Here is a 20,356-nt window from a genome sequence, read left to right as displayed (position 1 = left end):
TAAACTATACACTAACTTATTTTATTTAGTTATAGTGTATACTGTTTGATTTTATAAAAGTTTGAAGAAATTTTAAAAAAAATCTTATTACATAATTTCAAATATTATGAAAGTTATGGCAACACTGCTGTTGACCATCTGACAGCTGGTTGTCAGAATGAAGGGCTGATTTCGCCATTGTCGCTGATAAACCCTAAGGTAGTGGCACGGAGGGTCCGTGAAGTGAAGTTTTTGAATTGCAGTTACCAAAAGGAATTACCATCCGTCGGGTAAGTTGCATTCGTTACACGAATAATTTAAGAAAGGCGAAGAGCGCGGGATATTTGAGAGAGCAGCAGTTCTTATCATTGGTGGTGATTAGAGGTGGTTGAGAAAAAAAACGAGTAATAATATGAACGAAATCAAGTGCAGTCTTCTACTAATACTGTCTGTATGTCTTTCCCTCGAATCGGCCGGAGTTTTTTCTTCTCCCCAACAAAGAAATCGTCGCAGTATGTGTAGTTTTTGCGTGATCTTTTATCGTGCCAGAGACATTCTTTGCACAGTGTTCACCCATATAGTTTGTCGCCCCAACTGGAAAACGCATTCGTCGCAATTTATTGGGTTTTTTAAATCGTTCCTGCAGTACAGTGCCAGCATTCTCTTGAAACCTTATAGAACATTTTTCCAAATGTACAGCACACACAGCAACATGTCTATGGTAACAAGAACTGTAAGATGTGTATTTAAAAAAAATATGTTTTGTGCTTCATACTGCAGTGTACAATTTTTGAGTGTCCCATCATGATGTTGCAAATTGAATCATATTTGATTATTTTTTGTGCAGATCCATAGTCATTTTGGCTTCATGGACGGGTTACAACTCATAAACCCAACCATTCAGCCACCGACCGCCACAGCACACACAGCCGGCAGGCGCATCAGGAATCGTGTGTCTATGCACACGATCATTGCTGAGAAAATGTCCCTTGGCGAAGCTGCAAAATTGGTAAATGAATTCATTCAGTTATCAACCAAAAAAAAAAAAGTTCTAGATTTCCGTTATTGCGCTTTGCTCAAGTTGTATATTTTTTTTGGGTATCCTTTGTATGCATTCAAATCACTTTTAGGAGTTTGTTGGGGGGATTGAGAAACCTGTTTGTTATGAGGCTACAACTTCTTTTCTTTTTCCGTTCTTTTAAGGAGATGACTTCGATGCCTACAAAAACTCCTGTTTCGGTGCTCCAGGAGCTATTGTCGCGGAGAGGGATAACGCCCAAGTATGAACTGGTTCAGATCGAGGGTGCAATCCATGAGCCCACATTCAGATACCGGGTGTTTTTGAATTCGGAGTACATTGCGACGGGCACTGGCAGATCTAAGAAGGAAGCGAAACATGCGGCAGCCAAGAACCTGTTGGATCTTCTGATCGGTAAAATGACTGCAGAGCAAGCAAATCAAAACGCAAATGGTACACCTAACATCGTTGTGCCGATGCCACCCGAGAAGTGAGTTGTATTCTAATAAGTCAGATCTTCGGATAAGTAATGCAGGCTTTGTTTTAGCACGAACCAAGTGGTTTCACCTTACGATGACAAGGTGATGGGGAACCCTATAGGTTGGCTTCAGGAGATGTGCATGTCGCGACGTTGGCCGCCACCGGCCTACGACATGGAGCACGAAGAAGGTTTACCACATGAGCGTTCGTTTACGATAGCCTGTCAGGTGTTGAAGTTTAAGGAGATTGGCACCGGCAAGTCGAAGAAGATGGCCAAACGAATGGCCGCTCATAAAATGTGGCAGTCACTGCAGGACCTTCCCACGGAGGGTGCCATCACCCTCCCAGGATACGACGATTATGAAGAGGTGAGCCCGACCGCACACCATGAAAAAGTAATCATCTTTTTTTTTTATTATTTCATTTACATTTTATTATTATTTGAAAGGTTTTACTATCTTTCGGATCATTGTGCTTTGAATACATTATATAAATTATGCACAATTGAAATGCCACGTTGTATTGTATACTCCAGAACACACGGCTTTGGCAATGAACTTTCGATTCTGTGCGTTACATGGATATATTTACAAGAGAAACCGATCGTTCGAATCAATACATGTATATTGGGTGGCCTACGCTAAAGTTCTTCAAACTTTTAATACACCCGTGAGCTTTAGATTTATCTGATTAAATTTCCTCAGACACATTTAAAAGGTATCAGAAATTGGCCTAAGCAACCCATTATATCAAGATATTAGGACTTTTTGATTATTTGTATATGTTTTCGTGATTTTTGATTATTTGCTTAAAATATTGTTATAATCAGAGAAATCGGGATTCCATATAATATTTACTTGTTTTATGAAAGTGCATTAATGTTTACATTTGAACAAATCATAAAATTGTTGCTTTTAGCAAAACTAAAGTGCTTTAAAATATATTCATGTAATATGAAATTTGTTTTTATTGTTAACAGTGATGGATGCATTTGTTTAGTCATTTCAATTATGTATATTGTTTTAGTTGTTGGCACGTTTGCCAAATATTCACAGCCGATACGCAGGACTGAAAGATAGTAAAATAAGTACCCTACAAACGGCCAACAGCAACCACACGCATAAAATATCGCAATTCCATAAATACATGGCAAAAATCAATGGTCCCATTTTAAATGAGCTGCAGGTAAATTTAACACTCCTCATCTTTGGTAAATATTTTTGTTTTAATAATCATTATTTCTACTAAACAATCTTTGGTGATGGGTACCCTCCTTAACATCATTTCACATCATTGTTTTATAGCACTCTTTCCTTATTATACACATATTTATTCCTTATTATTATCAATGTGATATTACATTCAACCTTATGATAACTTTGTTGATGAAGTACAACAGCAGTATGAGAGGAAAGAGTGTTGGTGCAGTTAATATTAATAATTATGTGTGTATATAGGAAGATCGGCAATTGTGTAATTAATGTGGGTTTTCTTGTAGAATTCGATGTTGGCAAACGCGAAGGAGTTCTGCTACGTGCAGTTCCTCAAAGATTTAGCCACCGAGCAGAACTTCGAAGTGACATACGTGGACATCGACGAGAAGTCCACCACTGGTAAATATCAATGCTTAGTACAATTATCCACGTTACCTGTGGCCGTATGTTACGGATCCGCTGGATCCCCCAAAGAGGCACAGGCAGTTGCCGCGCGTAACGCTCTCGAGTATTTGAAACTAATGACCAGAAAATGAGCTGAGTTGGAACTGCAAGGAAGGAAGCGGACAGTTTACTACAACAGACACCGTCGTATCCAATAATATGGTTTTAAACAAAATATATACATGGGAAACCGAATCATATAAAACTAAAAACCAAAAAAATTACTAAACACACACACACAAATTATATTTAAAAACAAGAACCGGACACGTGTGGGAAAGCATCATTTAACTTATTTGCGAAATGGACGAAAGCAAAACAAATTATAACAATCGTCGTGTTCTTTTTATTATTGATTTATATGTACACAATCGATTGGATAGATTTTTATGTCTATTTTTTTGTTTGTTTGTTTTAAAATGATTGTCTATTTGTGTATAGTGTATACTACGTCTTTTCTCGACGTGTACACGAATTGCACTGCGAGAGGCGAAATGGTGTCTTTTTTTGCGTGTGCGGCTCCGGTGTTTAATTATGCAAAAACAAATGCAACAACAACAAAAAAAAAAACTTGTATTTACTGCAATTGTTGGGCGCGCAGGCCGCGACGGGCAATTTTCTCTCTTAGGGTAACACGTGAATACGATAATTGCGTGGCCCCGGGTCGCGCCGACCCTCATAGCTCCATCCCCCGAATTCATTTTTTATTGACTTGGATCAGGGCGGCGGAGGCTTGTTCGAAACGATCGAATCACACACGTTTATTGTTGTGTTATTAATTATTTATTTATTGAATTCGATGTTGTTTCTTTATTATTTTTTTTTGGACTTATATGAGGGTCGGCGCGACCCAAGAACCGAATGCCAATGACGATGAGACAAGCACGAAGTATCTACGATTTATGTAATCTACAAGCTATACTTTGCATAGAATTAGTGGTTTTTTTCGTGGAGATTTACGTTATATGTACAAATATAACACAAACTGTTTCTGTCATATGTGTAAGGACTTTTAGCATTATATATAAGAGATAGGGAAGCCGAAGACTATTGATTGGAATATAAGTATATGTGTGTGAGCCGCGGATTAAAAGAAATAATGAACACTACATGTGACTTAAGAAGTAATTGTAATTAAGCGTGTCTTCTTCGTTTACGGGAAGTACGTAAGCGTAGAGGGCGTGTCTCCGCTTACGTTACGATTGTTTCTTTCTTTGTTTGTACGTTATTTATTTTTTTTTATTGTTATTTTGTTACCCTTGACAACGCGGTCTCGGATTCCTTTTTCACGTTTTCGGAACGAGAAGATGCAAAGTCTTTCTCCCGTTTTTTTATGTATATCTTCCGAGAAACTTATGTATTGAGTATGAATAGTCAGCATAGCTTAGGCACAAACCGTATGTTGCAATCTATGTGCGTAACTAGCTCATATCTTCTTTATGTAAGGCGAACGTGCGTGTACTCCGATGTGTGTTCTGTTTCTCATTGATATATATACAATGTTTGAAGCGGCAATGTTTGAAAAGAGAACAAGCAAAGTATATTAAAAACAAAAAAAAAGTATATAAATATATATATATGTAAAGAAATATTATATATGATAAGAATGTGCCCTGCCAATGTTCGGGGAAAAGGGCATTTATTTAATGCAAAGTATAGAGGTTGTAACTTTTTACGTTAATTTTAGTAATTAACATATATGTCAATAGGTGCGCAGATCTTTACATAAACATACAGATTTATGAAGAAACAAATATGTATATATATTACGTTTCTTATTGAAACAGTATATGAAAAAAAAAATAACAGAAAGAAAATGTTGCGGATTTATTATGTTTTTCAAAATTGATGTGTAATTTTTAACCAAATCAACCAATAACAAAGCAATGGAAACACTTGATGACGGTACAGATTGACGAATCAGCCTATCGGCGTCGTCTTGCAATCGGCAAGTTCCGGCTGCAAATCGGCGGTTTTCGCTCTTTGTTTCGTTCTATATTTTACGTACATGAATTTTTGTGTTTTCCCCTGTTTCGTTTCGATTGACTTGAATTAGATGTTTTTTGATATATATATATTGTCAGAATCGACGAGGAGAATATGTAATTTGGATGTAGTTCTATTTATTATTATGTTAAATATTTTTCTCAATTTATGCCCCCCTCATCTCCCCCAACCCCTACTGTTTCAAAAACAGACGTTATTAAAATACACTCCCATCCCCAAAATAAACCGAAATGTTTACGTTCTGAGAATGATTTCGGCACTTTTATTATTAAATTAAAGAAAGAAAGATAAAAAAAATGTTATACATGTGCATTTAAAAACAAATAGTATATGGTTCAATATTGATGTGTATGCTAATTAATATAATATATACATTAATCGCAAAAAGATTAAAAGAAATATAAGATGTTGTTTTATTACCTTTATATTAAAATATTTACCTTTACCAAAATTTCAATGAATGAGAATCAGAGTCAGCCTTGTATGTGTCAAGATGTTGTTTGTTTCGTAGTCTTATCAAAAAAAAAAAATATGGCTGCTCTAAATTTGTGTAGAAAAATCTGTAGTGTTCATTGTAGGTCTTCGGTGTTGAGCATCACCGGAGCTCGGTATTCGACGAAAATCTCATATCTGAAAGTGACGTTATGTGGAGCTGCAGGTACTTTATTTCTTTTTAAAGAATTCAAACGCTGGCTACATTTTCCAGATCTGTGTGTGTGATGTTTTAAGGGAGCGTCGGTCAACCCCTAAGTCTCATGTTGAAGCAGTCCCCGTACATCGACGAGTTGGCCCTTTTCGATAAGAAAGGCACCAGCGGTTTGGCTCTGGAGCTGAGCCACATCGACACCAAATGCAAGGTCACCTCGTATCAGCCGCCTACTGCAAGTGAAGCATTCCAAGTGAGAAATAATTATTTTGATTGAACTTTCTTTATAAGTTATTTACACATATTTCCAGAATGCAAGCGTCATCGTGATAGTTGCCGGACAACCTTCGGCCCAAACCTCAGATGCTTGTCGTTTGTTTGATAAAAATGCCCCAATTATGGCCGAGATGGCCAAGTACATTTCCAGTTACGCCCCATATGTAAAGTGTACACCTAAAAACCATTTTATCTTTTAATTTTTGAAAATTTCAGGCGATGGTCGCTGTTGCTTCAAATCCAATTGATGGTATGTTACCAACGCTCTCTGAAGCTTTGAAGCACAAAGGTACGTATGATCCTGCAAGATTGTTCGGCGTTACGACTCTTAACGTCGTTAGAACGAATACATATGTGGCGGAGGTGCTAGGCTTGGAAGCGGAATGCGTTGTTGTCCCGGTGATCGGTGGCAACATAGGCGGTAATATAATTCCCATCCTGTCGCAAGCGAAGCCTTGCAACGATTTAACTGAAGTATATAATATGAATTAATCGCATTAACCAAAAATGTAAACTGATGTCGTTTAGGAAGAGGTGATTGATATAACGCGTAAAGTGCAGAATGCTCACAATACGTCGAAAACTATGAAGACTAACGTGGGCGAAAACTTGTCGATGGCGTTTTCCGTAGCCAGATTCACCATATCCCTGATAAAAGGTATACAAGGACACAGTGATATCGTCGAGTGCGCTTTCGTGAAGACCAGCATTCAGCCCTTAACGGAATATTTATGTATACCGGTGTTGCTGGGACCAAGTAAGTCATTGCATTATTACAACATTTCTTATGACTGATCAATATTATTCCATGTAGATGGAATTCAAAAACATTTAGCGCTCCCCGAACTCTCGGCCTTTGAACAGTGCCAGCTGGAGTCGTCCATGGAAGGGCTGAAGAGTTACGCGATCCGAGCTCGCAGCTTCTTGGGTATAAAAGAGAAGAAACCGTGCGATCCCTGTGCTGTCAAACTCAAAGTACCAGAGTGTCCAGAAGACATGTGCGCCAAAGCTAAAAATTGATAATGTATCTCGACCCCCCTTTTTTTGATTTTAATAAATCTTTGTTATTAAAAAAAATTACATACCTTGTTACATTCATTAAATATGTTCTGTTTATATTTCTTTATTATATTAACTAATTTTTTTTAACGCAAATTATATAAGACAATATTCGCACATTTTGGATCTTTTTATTTCACCTAAAATAGTTTACATACCCATCTTGTTGGTTGTTTTTATTTTATTTGTTTAGTTTATGTAAAATATTTTGTTTTTAATTAGAGGTCCTAAAGAGCATATGAGAGAAACGACAGCTACAGTTTCGAGAGTTTCATTGCTTTTCGTACAAGAAAACAAAATGTATTTAATTTATATAAAATAAAAAATAAGAAAGAAGGAAGAAAAAATGTAATGCTCGCATTCGCTCCATATCTTTTTTTTTTTTCTTCGTCGAATTTGACTTACTAAAAACTACAGGGAACTGAAAACGTAAAGCCAATGCGAGTGACAAAAATATAAATCCTTATTGATGAGTCTGCTTCATTAAGAGTAATACATTAGAATTAAATAAATGGAATAGTGTTTTTTTTCTCTTTGTTTCATTTTTGTTGTTTGTTTGTTTTACATATAGAGCTTCTCATTACTTAATCGTCCGGTTGTATTTAAATAGTAAAAGGGGGCATGTTTTTTTTTCTCTTTTTCGTTGATTCAATAAGAAAAAAAAAACAACAATATTGTTATTTTAATACAAAGACTCCGCCGCATTCGACGTACGTGGCTTCTTGATCTTGTCCAGATTCTTCACGACGATGTCGTGCAGTGAGCAGTACCGGTTACGGATCTCTGCCATCATCAGCCATATGCTTAAGTACTCCTTCTCGTCCAGCTCTTGAACGGCGCGTCTGTAGTCGTCCAGGTGTGGATATTTGGCAACTTTAGAAACCAATTTACCTATATAAACGAAAAAAAGACCACACGTTAATATTCTTGTAATGTAGAGAAAATAAGGTGCTCATACCTCGTGAGATAAAGTATCTAGAAATTTGGTCAAAGAATGCAGCAGCTTCAGATTCTACAGATTGCACCTCAGCCAAAGTGTCCTCCTGAATGGACACGCCAAAGTTGTTTCCGTCTTCGATTTTCGGAATCATAAAAGAAATCCACATTTTCAACTGTAAAAGTAAATAATTATTAATAACACCTTCAATTTCTTTGATCACATTTCTAACAAAAAAAAAATAGGAAGAAATAACAAGTCATTTTGTTATTGTTAGATGCTTACCAAATTAGAGTCCTCCATGAGTTTCCTAATGTGAGGCTTTACAATCTCCACAAGCTCAAGCAAGTGTTTATTGCTTGTTACAGTGCCACTGGGCAGAGCCATCACCTTGGTGCCATCCTGCGATATGCTGTTATCATACTTAGTCTTTTTGGCTGGTGGCAGATCATCATGGTTAACCACAATTGGATCGGGCACAGGGATATTCAACTCATAGAATACATCTCTGAAATTACGATTCTTGAACGCTGGCGTCTCCAAGATATCATTCAAGTTAACTATTGTTTCTGGGAAGCCTTTGAGTATGAGGTTCTCGGCTTTCGTCTTCAAAGAATCCTTGTAGTCTTGCACCTGTCAAGTGAGAGAAAAAAAAAACACACAGAATAATTTGTGACACTGAAATCCTTGCAAAAACTACATAAAAATACAATGTCAATTCAGAGGTATCATCACCTTATCGTACTTGATTCTATCCACAGAGTCAAGTCTGAAGTATCTGCTTATATTTTGTGTGAAACTCATGATCGTGTCTTAATAAGAATCGCGCAATTGCTCAGTCTGACAAATACAGTAAATTTTAAACAAAAAAAGATTGGCAGCATGGTTGTTTGATATCCGATTATTTGTATACCGGTAACCCGGTCTAATGCGTTATGGGATTACGTATGAAAATATTGTAAAATGTGCATACCTTCTTGCTCATTTCGTCGGCCATTCTAATAAATAATTATAAACACAAATTACAATTAAAAATAATGTTTGAACTTCACTTAACCTAAAAACCTTGCCCAGCGTCAAATCACTTTAGCTTGCTTGTCTAACGAAAGGACAACCAAATGTACACCGCTGCTTTGAATACTAAAAAAGTAGTATACATTTTTATACTAACGTTCATGTGATGCTAAACATGTTTCAAACTTGTTAATACTTGTTTATTATATAATTTATTGGGTAGACGTGTGTTCTAGATTCATATAGCATTATATAAATAGATTCGATTACATTTTTATATATTAAGTTACACATTTAAGATTCCAATAAACACATACTAAATAATTTAATAAGTTACTTTTAATGTAATTAAAATTTGCTGAATTATATAGATTTAATATTATATTATAATGTAATAGTATTAGTAATAGTAATAGCTTGTAGTATCCAATCAGATCTTATGAATCCTATAAATATTAGAAAAAACTATTAAATAAAAGTAGTTTGAGAGTTTAAGAGAAAATAGGTGCTTTTTTAATATATATAACAATTTTGCGTTTTGGACTAATTATGATAAACTAAGATTTACTATATTAATAACAATTGAAATGGAAAATGATACAATAATAATAGGAAGGACAAATGATATATATTTCAAATTGTATGAATATTTTAGTATTAAGATATTTCAGAACTAATCAATTAAATTATTTGTGTGTTTGAAGTGGTAATTTTTAAAATTTTGATTTAATACAATGAAATAAATTTTCTCTGATTCAATAGTTTTCTCTATGATTTTCAAAAATATTGTTAGTTCCTCGATTTAGTTTTAAGATTCCAATAAACATATACTCAATAATTTAATAAGTAACTTTTAATGTAATTAAAATTTTCTGAATTATATATTTTTTAAGGACTTATATTGAAAATGACTAGCTTCTATTTGTAGATTTAATCTTATATTATAATGTAATAGTATTAGAGCTTGTAGTATCCAATCAGATTTTATAAATCCTATAAATATTAGGAAAAACTATTAAATAAAAGTAGTTTGAGTTGTATGACTATTTTAGTATTAAGAACTTTCAGAACTTTTCGTCAATTAAATTATTTGTATGTCTGAAGTGGTAATTTTTAAATTTCGGTATTAAATAATGACATTTTTTTACTGATTCAATAGTTTTCTCTATGAATATAATAAAAATAATTGATATTAAAAGTATTTCTTAAATATATGTGATTTTCAATAATATTGTTAGTTTCTTGATTTAGTTTTGTGACGAAAATGTTCAAGACAGGAAAAGAAAACGGCTTGCTAGGTTTAAATTATATTGTTTTTGTTTTTTATGTAATTTTAATGTCATGTCCAGTCACTCGTAGAACCATTCGTGAAACCGAAAACTAAAGGAAACCGAGAAAGTTTTCCGAAAGGCGCCGACCGGGAGAGCTTCGCACCAAATTCGTGAAGAGTTTTTTGATGGAACTGAAGATCCATCTGGGTCCAAACATTTCAGATTGCAAATAGATGCGCACGGAGGACACCGCCGGCGGAATAGGAGCGAAGAAGAACGGGATCGACGCACCTGGAGAAGATGCTAATAACATCAAGGTGCGCGAGTACATAAATTCAGCAGTTTACGTGGAGACCATCTACGAGATGGCACCGTGCAAGCAGAACGGCGCCGTCTACATGAACATCCCGGCCGGTGGAGACCAACCTAAGATGGTCAAGGTCTGCATCATTTCCATACGCTTCGATTCACACTACTTATTAATAATATGTGATCTTAAGGTGAAGAGGTGCGTGTGCTTCACCAATCCCAAGGAGTGCCCGTGTCATCCGCGGACCTTAACCGATTTCGATGACCAAATCCCGAGTCCCATTGAGATCAAACCGAAATTCACCTCCTCTACCACGGCTCTACTGACCAAGACCACAGAAAGAGCTAACAGCTTCGACAGCGATAGCGGGATCACCGTCAAAGCGACCAACTCGACTCAGGATGATCTGCGACTGTCCATCGCGTCTCTGACAACAATGAGTACAATCAGGATCATCGATGAGCAGACCAAGGAAGAGAATTTTAGGAACTGGTGTGCAAGGAAGGACCAAGAGCGTAAGCTGCAGGAGCAGAAAGCGTTGCTCCTGAACGAGATGAAGAGGAAGCAGCGCGAGCAGCAGCTCGAAATTGAGCGCGAGAATTTTCTTCGTTGGTTGGCTGGCAAGAAGAAGGACGAGGAGATAAAGAAGCGCGAAGAGGAGGAGAAGATCTTGGTGGAGGAGCGCAGGAAACAGGAGGAACGCGATAAAAGGATGCGGGAGAATGATCTAAATTTCCAGTTATGGCTGAAAAGGAAAGAGGAGAAGCTATTAGGTATTTACGTATTTTAAGCGAAAATTCATATAACACGTAACCGATTATTGCAGAAAAGAAACTTAAGGATCAGATGTCTTTAATTAAGAAGGAGGACGAAAAACAGAAGCGTTTGGGTTATAGCTCCAAAGCGTACGAGATCTGGTTGAAGCAGTCGAAGACGAAGCAAAAACCTGTACCATTAAATCGCGGCCTAGAAAGTATCAAATCTTACTCTTCTTATAAACAAACGCACATACAGATTAATCTTTTAATTTTTTTTAAGGTTTGAAATCTTCGGTTTCGGTAACTTATATAAATCCTCAGCCCTGGGTGCCCAACATCGACATGACTCAGAAGCCGACATCACAATGACACCTAATGGATCGGCCGACAACACTTAATGTTAAGAATATAATTAGAGGTGTAATGACGAATGTAAATGAAGATATACATTCATTGTACACAATTTATTAACAAATATAAATCGTTTTCTAATACATAAATATTCAATCTTTCCATTAACGACTATGTAATACAAAAAACAAATATCAAGTGCATATCAAGATAAGGCCACTCAAGTGCTTTAAATGTACGATGATTGTGCTGCTTAGAAAGTTTCCTCTTCCTCCTGGAGCCGCAGAATATCGGATTTGTTCATGAAGTAATACGTGGGTTGACGACCCTTCAGATCTTTCGCTACTCGCTCTGCACCGGCCTTCACGAGGACCCTACTAATTGATTCGATCTTCTCGATGCCAAGAGCATAGTGCAATGGTGTCCTCTCCAACTACAACAAAGATTCGTTAAATTACATTCCAAAAGTAAACAAATAGTAATAATTACGTTATCTCCAATTCTTAAGGTGTCATTAAAAGTGTTCGCTAAGTAATCAACGATCTCTTCTTGTTGACACAAAACTGCGATGTGCAGTGTGCATCTGCCGTAGCTGTTCTTCCCGATTGCCAGCAACTTTCCGCTTCCTGTCTCGTTCTCATCCGCGAGCATTTCCTTGATCTCAGCCATGTTTCCCTCCCGAATCGCATGGTGCACCCTCTCCCTGCGTTCCTGCAATAAAACCATAGAGGATCCCCAAACATTCTCATCGCCAATAGAAAAATGGCTCAAACTTACAACAAACTATATTTACCTCGAATGCTAAAATTGAGTGTAAAAAAGCGACAGTGTCCGGTTGGTCGGCATTCCCAACCGCTTCGATAATAGGAATTCCATCCTCATCGATAATATCGATGATGTGATCGTATCCATCCAACAATAATTCCACCAATTTGTCAGTGTCACCTAAAACAAATTGATATTAATTAACGCGCAAGAATACCACTTTCCTATACCTTTCGAAGCAATCTGCAAGACGTATCTGTCGATCTCCACTGTGTTCTCAGGGATGCTAGCTTGAATGCTGATATCTCTTGCAGTGCGATACAACTCATCGCGAAATCCAATATTGATTTCAGTTTCAGTGAGCAATTGGTAAAGGGCGTTTCTTCCGTGCGATCGGGCGGCAGCAAAATGCAACATGCTTTGACCATGTTCATCCTAAATGAACAAATGCAACTAATATATATAGAGAAAAAAAAACCGTTATTTTAATCGATTTACTCTGCTGGTAGCGTTGAAGGCGGATTCATCAGGATTGGTCATCTCTTCAGGTTCGAGCGTGACAACGTCGATATTTGCAGGAACAGCGTTGTTCGTGTCTACGTTTGCAGGAGAGCCGGTTGTAATTATTTGCTGGTTTTCCTGTTGATACAATTTAACAAATGTATTTAATCCTTAGTTAATTTTAATATTTGTTACTTGAGTTCTTCCTCTGGATTTGGCGCGGTTATTGTTGTTGTTAGCGAAGTTGTAAAGGTACTGAGCCAAGTAAGCGATCGGATCTTCGGGTCTTTTGTTTGCCACCTCCGTCAATCCCTTGATGAGCGGATCTCCAAGAGCTGGAACAGAGGCGATTACTGTTTCTGGATTAATGCAACTATTTGCAAAAGTGCGGCTCACTTACAAGATGCTAAATATCTACCCTCCTCCGTGCAGAAAAAAGGCATTTCTACTGGCGCATTTGGAGCATCTGAAACAAGCAAGATTTACACGATTTAGGATCCAATTAAATAAAGTGCTTATTCTTGTGATTTTAACGAGAAATAAAGAAGGCGTGAAAATACATATAGAAGCGACACCAGTTTACGGAAAGAACACGACACACTTGAGGTACGCAAATAGGTGTATTTACCTAAGATGCATTGGTCCTTAGGCACTGTTTCGTGATTTAAATTATTTGGCACTATGTACATAGAAAACAAGTTTTTTTTTTTAAATTTAATTAAATTTTATTTTAAATGAGAGCAATCTAAAAGTCGACTGCGCTCGTCTTTTTCCTTTTGAACATGTTAACAAAGAGAGCGGCGATGTGCATCGAATTGGACATGGCCAGATCCTTCTCCAGTTGCAATATATTGGCAACGGCTGTGCAGAAATCTTCGAACGTTTGTATCTCCGTTATTCCGAGGCATTGTTGATTCCCGATTCTCACCACGTCGGTGCTTTGCGAGTTCCTGTGAAACGTCAGACCTCGCACGTGGCACAGATGCCTCAGGTTTTCAGGCTCCTTTATTAAATGCGGAAATCTCACGTTCAAACAGAATTGAAGCGTGTTTCCTGCGATTGTAGGCCTCGCAGATAGAAATCCTAGTTTTTCATCGCGAACGAATTCCAATTTTTCAGATAAGCACTTCATCAGCTTGTTGACTCGAGTGTATATTTGACCTACGTTCCCTGGTTTCGCTTGGGAGGAACAAGTGATCAAGCGAAAGTGATCCAAAACGTTGATCCAGACAGCTAAGTTACAGCTGTTGCTCACGAAGACGCCTCTTCCGTAAGGCCAATGCTTTCCGTGCAATCTATCAGAATCGGGGATGTTCCAAAGAGGAATCATCAGGCCGTTAGAGGCTAAGATAACGCGCGCTTCGCTCGGATCTTCTAAGATCTCATTCATTGTGTAGTACGTTCCACTACCTTTATCTTGGATCTCTTCTTGCGTTGCGTGCGGATATAAAGTGGTAGCAATTTCATCGCTGAGAAGAGCAGATGTTATCTGTCTCTCGACAGCTTCAAGATCACCTACGTTCAAGTAATTGGGAAGCTGATAATCTTGCATGTTTCTTGTTACTTCCAGACTTCCAGAAAGTACGTGCTTCGCGTGCACATCCAAATCAAGATCAATTTCAGTCACACTTCCATCTTCGCTCACTGCAGAGCTGAATGTAGCTTCAGGATGATCGTGCAAATCTAAATGCACATCAAGGTTATTCACATCTTTGATTATCGGCAAGACAAACTCTGCAAATACTTTGTACGATGAGTAATCCGGTATAATTATCCCAGCTGGGAAGTCGTGGTCCATGTTTATGCGAAACGATTGTTCGATGGGGAGCTTCTTCACGCTCGGCCAGATCAGGTCGTAGAGGTTGTGGTCATAATTTGTGAGGCGAGATTTGACCGCATCAAAGATATATCTTCGCGTGTGTTTGCTCAAGACCGAGGAATACGATGGATTGGTGACGGCTGAGGAAATTGTACCGGTGGATGCGGCTGATGTCGCGTTCGAATTTCTTCTGCCGTGCAGCAGATTGTAACAACGTTCTAAAACCGCAATCATGTCCTCATCGTCGAGTTCTTTCCTCGCTGATTCGCAGTCGTCCGGAACTGTGTAAGCAACAAACAATGTGCAAGAAGTAGTTTGTTCGAAACTATATACATTGATGGAATGCGATAGAGGCTTGTATAATATATACACGACAGGCAAACAACTTAAACACATCTATCCACGAAAGGTGTTCACAATAATCTAAGGACATTCATATTTAAACTGATTAATTGATAAAAGTTTTCAGCATCATCAATTGATGTAAACACCTTTCGCATAAGCAACAATTATGTAAAACGCCAATTACCTTTATCTGAAAGCATCTCTTCGGAAATGACCTCTGCTCCGAAATCGCGCAGCAAGTTGTTGTGATTGAAATCGCTCGAGTTGACCCTGTAGAACTCGGGTGTATTCCCGAACTAAATTCAAATAATATAGAAATCATGTTAATTTAATTCCTACAATCTCACCTTGTCTTCCGCTCTGGTGTTGGCTCCTAAATGAACCAAAAGATTGTAGTAGTGTCCGTTATCAGGAACAACAGCTGCGTAGTGAAGAGGTGATCTGCTATTATCGTCTGTGACACCAACAGTTTCTGGAAATCTTCCTGCTAAATACCGAACGATGCTCGTGTTCCCAAAGACTATAGCCACGTGCAAAGGAGAAGCTCCGTTTGGAGAAATCTTATCTTTGGCGATTGCAAACTTGCGTCTATCCAATGCGGCTTGCAGCTCCTTCAAGCTACCGTCTCTTGCAGCCAAGTGAATCTTATTAATTTTAGACTGAAAATACATTGATTTCGTTAATTATTCAATACGACTTATTGATCGACAGACCATGTAAACTGTGACGTTGTCTAAAAAAGACTGCAGCTCCGGGATATCGCTTGTGTGTCCCATCAAACGTTCACCTTCACCATTTAGAACCAATCCAGCTAGATGCTCCATATTTCCCTCCTCCACCATCGCTGCTATTTCCGCATCGTCTTTACCATCATCTGCGGCCCCTTGTCCTTCTTCATTCACAGACTCGATTTCGTTTTCTCCATTCACAATGCCCTCGATCACTCCTTCGCCTTCAACGATCGCCTCGGCCAGATTTTCTATCAATTCATCTTCTGCCTTTCCTTCATCGTCAACTTTCTCAGGCTCTTCGTCAGGATTTTCAGTTGATTCTTCAACTTTATTTTCGTCATCTTTTTCATTTTCTTCTTCTTCTTCATGTGGAGGCTGAGTTTCCTCTTCGGCTGCTTCTCCAATTTCCTTTTCTCCAGCTGCTACTTCATTATCTTCTTCTTTTGGAGATGCCTCAGTTTCTTCTTCTGTCGGAGCTGCTTCAGTTTCTTCTTCTTTCGGAACTGCTTCAGTTTCTTCTTCTTTTGGAGCTGCATCAGATTCTTCTTCTATCGGAGCTTCTTCAGTTTCTTCTTCTTTCGGAGCTGCTTCAGATTCTTCTTCTTTAGGAGCTACTTCATTTTCTTCTTCTTTTGGAGCTGGTTCAGTTTCTTCTTCAGCTGTAGTCGCATGCTCTTCTTCCGCAGCTGGTTCCTCTTCTGCTGCAGGTTCATCTACCTTAGCCTCTTTCTCAGCTTCTTCCGGATCATCTTTCTCTTCCGGTTCTTCATGACTCGATTTTGCATCTCCATTCTCCGCGGTATCTCCATTCTCTGCATTATGATTAACTTCCTCTTCCTCGTTTCCATTAGTCTCCTCCACATTACCATTTATTTCCTCGCCATTGGTTTCTTCAGCTGGAGATATGACTTTGGCCATTTCTTCAGTCGGTGTCGCAGCAATACCCAAGACGCTCCAATCCAATGGCGCCTGTTCTCTAGCCTTTCGAGGACAATCCGGAATGACCTGCAAGACTTTGGAATCGAGCTCGTGCGTACGCGTCTTGTAGAACGCTGCGCTTTTCGATTTCTGAAAAACATTTATAAAGATTTTCTTGAATTTTTTAAAACCAAAATTTACATTATCTAAAGCTCCTTCGTCCGCGCCTGCTTCTACCAAATAATCAAACATTTTTCCGCCATCTTTCGAAAGGACAGAATAATGAAGAGGTGTTCTACCCTCGTTGTCCACCAGCGCAACGCTCTTCGGATTCTGCGTGATGATATATTCCGCAACTTCCTGCAAACCTAAACCCGCAGCCTGAAATTAATTGAAAGCCAATTAGCGTATCTTTCATTTGGTATTGTTCGATTTAGATACTTTGTGGAGAGGTGTTAAACCGTTGAAATCTTTGGCAATTACTAGCGTGTTGGGAGCTGGAGGTGCCGTCTTTTCCTTCAAACCCTCCAAGTCGTTGTTGATAACATCCGTATGCACTCCGGTGATTACACCCTGAAGAAATTCAAACAAATAAAATTACTTTCCCCCTAAATCTTCATATAACTCACCAAGATATGAGGGATCGCTTCCAAGAACCGCTTAACTCTCGGATTGTTGCTGTGCTCCACCAGAAGTCTGTTTCCGTGACCCTCCCAGATGACCTGCTGCAGACTGCTCAGGTCTCTCTGATGAATCCAAATCCTGATGTTGGACTTCTTGATGTTCAAACCTGAAATGGAATCCTTCATGATTGGTGTACGCGCATGTGAGTGGCTCGCAGGAAAATGAATTGTTGTTCGAGCAGCATACGTCGCATGTTCTAGTCTGGTCACATGACCTGCTCAGCGTTAATAATTTAGTATTTTCCTATTATATTATTGATTGAGCTTTTCCTGCTTTAACATACATCGCTTTATCACGTCCATTTCTTCACACATGCACACATACATACTTTTAATTACAACAACAATTATCGATTCGCATTTGTTGAATCACCAACAGCAACAACAACCACACACGAAAACAAACAAATGAAAAGAACCATTATTACCTGGAACAAACATACTTCGATGGTCTCTGAACAATTTCCTGTACCGATCGAAAGCCGAGTACAATTGCTGCTTGAGCATATTCCGATCACTTCAGTTTTAATTACTTTGCTCTTCCACTTTACAACAAACCAAAATACTTGGAAAATCATCAAAAACATCAGTAAACTAATTAATTAAAATATATATCTTCAATTGTTTTATGACTACATTAAAAGTGGTCTTTTCACGTCTTTTGATACAAATGCTATTACGTAATATTAATTAATAACTGACGTATAGCGATTTTAAAAAAATAGTTCACTTCTTCACGTTTTATTTAATTACTCAAAAACCACGCTTCTTAATTAGATAATCAAATATCCATATTAAAGATAAAAGTATGGCCTTCCAATGAGCCTAATATCATTTTCGGTATTTCGTATTTTACTATTATTACCTTTTAAATGTTACCTAATAATATGAAAAAAAAATTGTTAAAGAGAATTTCCAGAAGAAGAATTTTATAACTACATCTCAAATGGTCTTCCATTGCCCATCTAATGATATAAATACTATTTTGAAATGTTAATTAATACTTGAGATATTACGTTTTTCTTTTTTCTTGTTAAGTCTTCACTTTTTATTTAATTACTCAAAAACCACGATTCTTAATTAGATCATCAAATATCAATATTAAAGATGAAAGTATGGCCTTCCAATGAACCTAATATTACATTTTCGGTATTTCATATTTCACTATTATAACCTTTCAAATTTTACCTATTAATTTAAAAAAAAATGTTAAAGAGAATTTTTAGAATAATTCGAAAATTGTACAACTTTTTATGTATTTTTTAACTACATATCAAGTGGTCTTCCATTGCCCATCTAATGATACAACTACTATTTTAGAATGTTAATTAATACTTGAGATATTACGTTTTTCTTTTTTCTTGTTACGTCTTCACTTTTTATTTAATTACTCAAAAACCACGCTTCTTAATTCGATCATTAAATATCCATATTAAAGGTAAACTTATGGTCTTCCAACGAGCCTAATATTACATATTTGGTATTTCATATTTTACTATTATAACCTTTCAAATTTTACCTATTAATTTAAAAAAAAAATTAAAGACAATTTTCAGAATTATTCGAAAATTGTAAAACTTTTTATGTATTTTATAACTACATATCAAGTGGTCTTCCATTGCCCATCTAATGATGCAACTACTATTTTGTAATGTTAATTAATACTTGAGATATGACGTTTTTCTTTTTTCTTGTTAAGTCTTCACTTTTTATTTAATTACTCAAAAACCACGCTTCTTAATTAGATCATCAAATATCCATATTAAAGATAAAAGTATGGCCTTCCAATGAACCTGATATTACATTTTCGGTATTTCATATTTTACTATTATAACCTTTCAAATTTTACCTATTCATTTAAAAAAAATTAAAGAGAATTTTCAGACTTATTCGAAAATTGTAAAACTTTTTATGTATTTTATAACTACATATCAAGTGGTCTTCCATTGCCCATCTAATGATACAACTACTATTTTGTAATGTTAATTAATACTTGAGATATTACGTTTTTCTTTTTTCTTGTTAAGTCTTCACTTTTTATTTAATTACTCAAAAACCACGATTCTTAATTAGATCATCAAATATCAATATTAAAGATGAAAGTATGGCCTTCCAATGAACCTAATATTACATTTTCGGTATTTCATATTTCACTATTATAACCTTTCAAATTTTACCTATTAATTTAAAAAAAAATAAAGACAATTTTCAGAATTATTCGAAAATTGTAAAACTTTTTATGTATTTTATAAATACATATCAAGTGGTCTTCCATTGCCCATATAATGATACAAATACTATTTTGAAATGTTAATTAATACTTGAGATATTACGTTTTCCTTTTTTCTTGTTAAGTCTTCACTTTTTATTTCATTACTCAAAAACCACGCTTCTTAATTAGATCATCAAATATCCATATTAAAGATAAAAGTATGGCCTTCCAATTAGCCTATTATTACATTTTCGGTATTTCATATTTCACTATTATGACCTTTCAAATTTTACCTATTAATTTAAAAAAAAATGTTAAAGAGAATTTTCAGAATTAATTCGAAAATTGTAAAACTTTTTATGTATTTTTTAATACATATCAAGTGGTCTTCATTGCCCATTAATGATATCAAATACTATTTTGTAATGTTAATTAATACTTGAGATATTACGTTTTCTCTTTTTTCTTGTTAAGTCTTCACTTTTTATTTCATTACTCAAAAACCACGCTTCTTAATTAGATCATCAAATATCCATATTAAAGATAAAAGTATGGCCTTCCAATTAGCCTATTATTTGTAGGTATTCTATTGAATACATTATCTAATTATAATTTATA

At 36.6% G+C, this 20,356-nt stretch overlaps 4 protein-coding genes across 8 annotated transcripts; 2 read left to right on the top strand and 2 right to left on the bottom strand.

Moving 5' to 3' along the window:
* Nucleotides 1–130: 130 nt before the first annotated feature.
* On the top strand, nucleotides 131–7,135 carry LOC108557869. 4 transcript variants are annotated; one of them, XM_017914564.1, is made up of 11 exons: nucleotides 131–269; nucleotides 827–988; nucleotides 1,183–1,487; nucleotides 1,545–1,872; nucleotides 2,504–2,662; nucleotides 2,976–3,090; nucleotides 5,872–6,041; nucleotides 6,100–6,228; nucleotides 6,281–6,538; nucleotides 6,593–6,821; nucleotides 6,879–7,134. In XM_017914564.1, the coding sequence occupies exons 2-11, from the start codon at nucleotides 848–850 to the stop codon at nucleotides 7,082–7,084; spliced, it is 2,040 nt and encodes a 679-aa protein (XP_017770053.1). In that variant the 5' UTR covers nucleotides 131–269; nucleotides 827–847; the 3' UTR covers nucleotides 7,085–7,134. The 4 variants fall into 4 exon arrangements, with proteins under 4 accessions (XP_017770053.1, XP_017770054.1, XP_017770050.1 ...); XM_017914561.1 differs by lacking the exon at nucleotides 131–269 and adding an exon at nucleotides 385–712 and having other exon boundaries at nucleotides 1,545–1,845; nucleotides 6,879–7,135; XM_017914560.1 differs by lacking the exon at nucleotides 131–269 and adding an exon at nucleotides 387–700 and having other exon boundaries at nucleotides 6,879–7,135.
* A 212-nt stretch (nucleotides 7,136–7,347) lies between these two features.
* On the bottom strand, nucleotides 7,348–9,178 carry LOC108557863 (proteasome activator complex subunit 3). Of its 2 annotated transcripts, none has more exons than XM_017914553.1 (4): nucleotides 9,034–9,178; nucleotides 8,346–8,693; nucleotides 8,082–8,235; nucleotides 7,348–8,014 (listed from the first exon to the last, which is right to left on the bottom strand). In XM_017914553.1, the coding sequence occupies exons 1-4, from the start codon at nucleotides 9,055–9,057 to the stop codon at nucleotides 7,806–7,808; spliced, it is 735 nt and encodes a 244-aa protein (XP_017770042.1). In that variant the 5' UTR covers nucleotides 9,058–9,178; the 3' UTR covers nucleotides 7,348–7,805. The 2 variants fall into 2 exon arrangements, with proteins under 2 accessions (XP_017770042.1, XP_017770041.1); XM_017914552.1 differs by lacking the exon at nucleotides 9,034–9,178 and adding an exon at nucleotides 8,796–8,922.
* A 1,400-nt stretch (nucleotides 9,179–10,578) lies between these two features.
* Nucleotides 10,579–11,782, top strand: LOC108557861 (stress response protein NST1-like). The gene is made up of 4 exons (XM_017914550.1): nucleotides 10,579–10,785; nucleotides 10,846–11,428; nucleotides 11,482–11,628; nucleotides 11,694–11,782. Exons 1-4 carry the CDS (start codon nucleotides 10,579–10,581, stop codon nucleotides 11,780–11,782), a joined length of 1,026 nt encoding a protein of 341 aa, XP_017770039.1.
* A 163-nt stretch (nucleotides 11,783–11,945) lies between these two features.
* LOC108557860 lies at nucleotides 11,946–17,670 on the bottom strand. The gene is made up of 15 exons (XM_017914549.1): nucleotides 17,473–17,670; nucleotides 17,285–17,416; nucleotides 17,045–17,224; nucleotides 15,908–16,993; nucleotides 15,542–15,853; nucleotides 15,379–15,490; nucleotides 13,788–15,130; nucleotides 13,659–13,737; nucleotides 13,431–13,496; nucleotides 13,226–13,365; nucleotides 13,028–13,168; nucleotides 12,760–12,964; nucleotides 12,558–12,709; nucleotides 12,254–12,475; nucleotides 11,946–12,197 (listed from the first exon to the last, which is right to left on the bottom strand). The coding sequence occupies exons 1-15, from the start codon at nucleotides 17,650–17,652 to the stop codon at nucleotides 12,018–12,020; spliced, it is 4,530 nt and encodes a 1,509-aa protein (XP_017770038.1). The 5' UTR covers nucleotides 17,653–17,670; the 3' UTR covers nucleotides 11,946–12,017.
* Between the last annotated feature and the right edge of the window lie 2,686 nt (nucleotides 17,671–20,356).

Source organism: Nicrophorus vespilloides, unplaced genomic scaffold (assembly GCF_001412225.1).
Source record: "Nicrophorus vespilloides isolate i.1.1-1 unplaced genomic scaffold, Nicve_v1.0, whole genome shotgun sequence".
Taxonomy (NCBI): domain Eukaryota; kingdom Metazoa; phylum Arthropoda; class Insecta; order Coleoptera; family Silphidae; genus Nicrophorus; species Nicrophorus vespilloides.
This window is presented reverse-complemented; position numbering and strand designations above follow the sequence as displayed.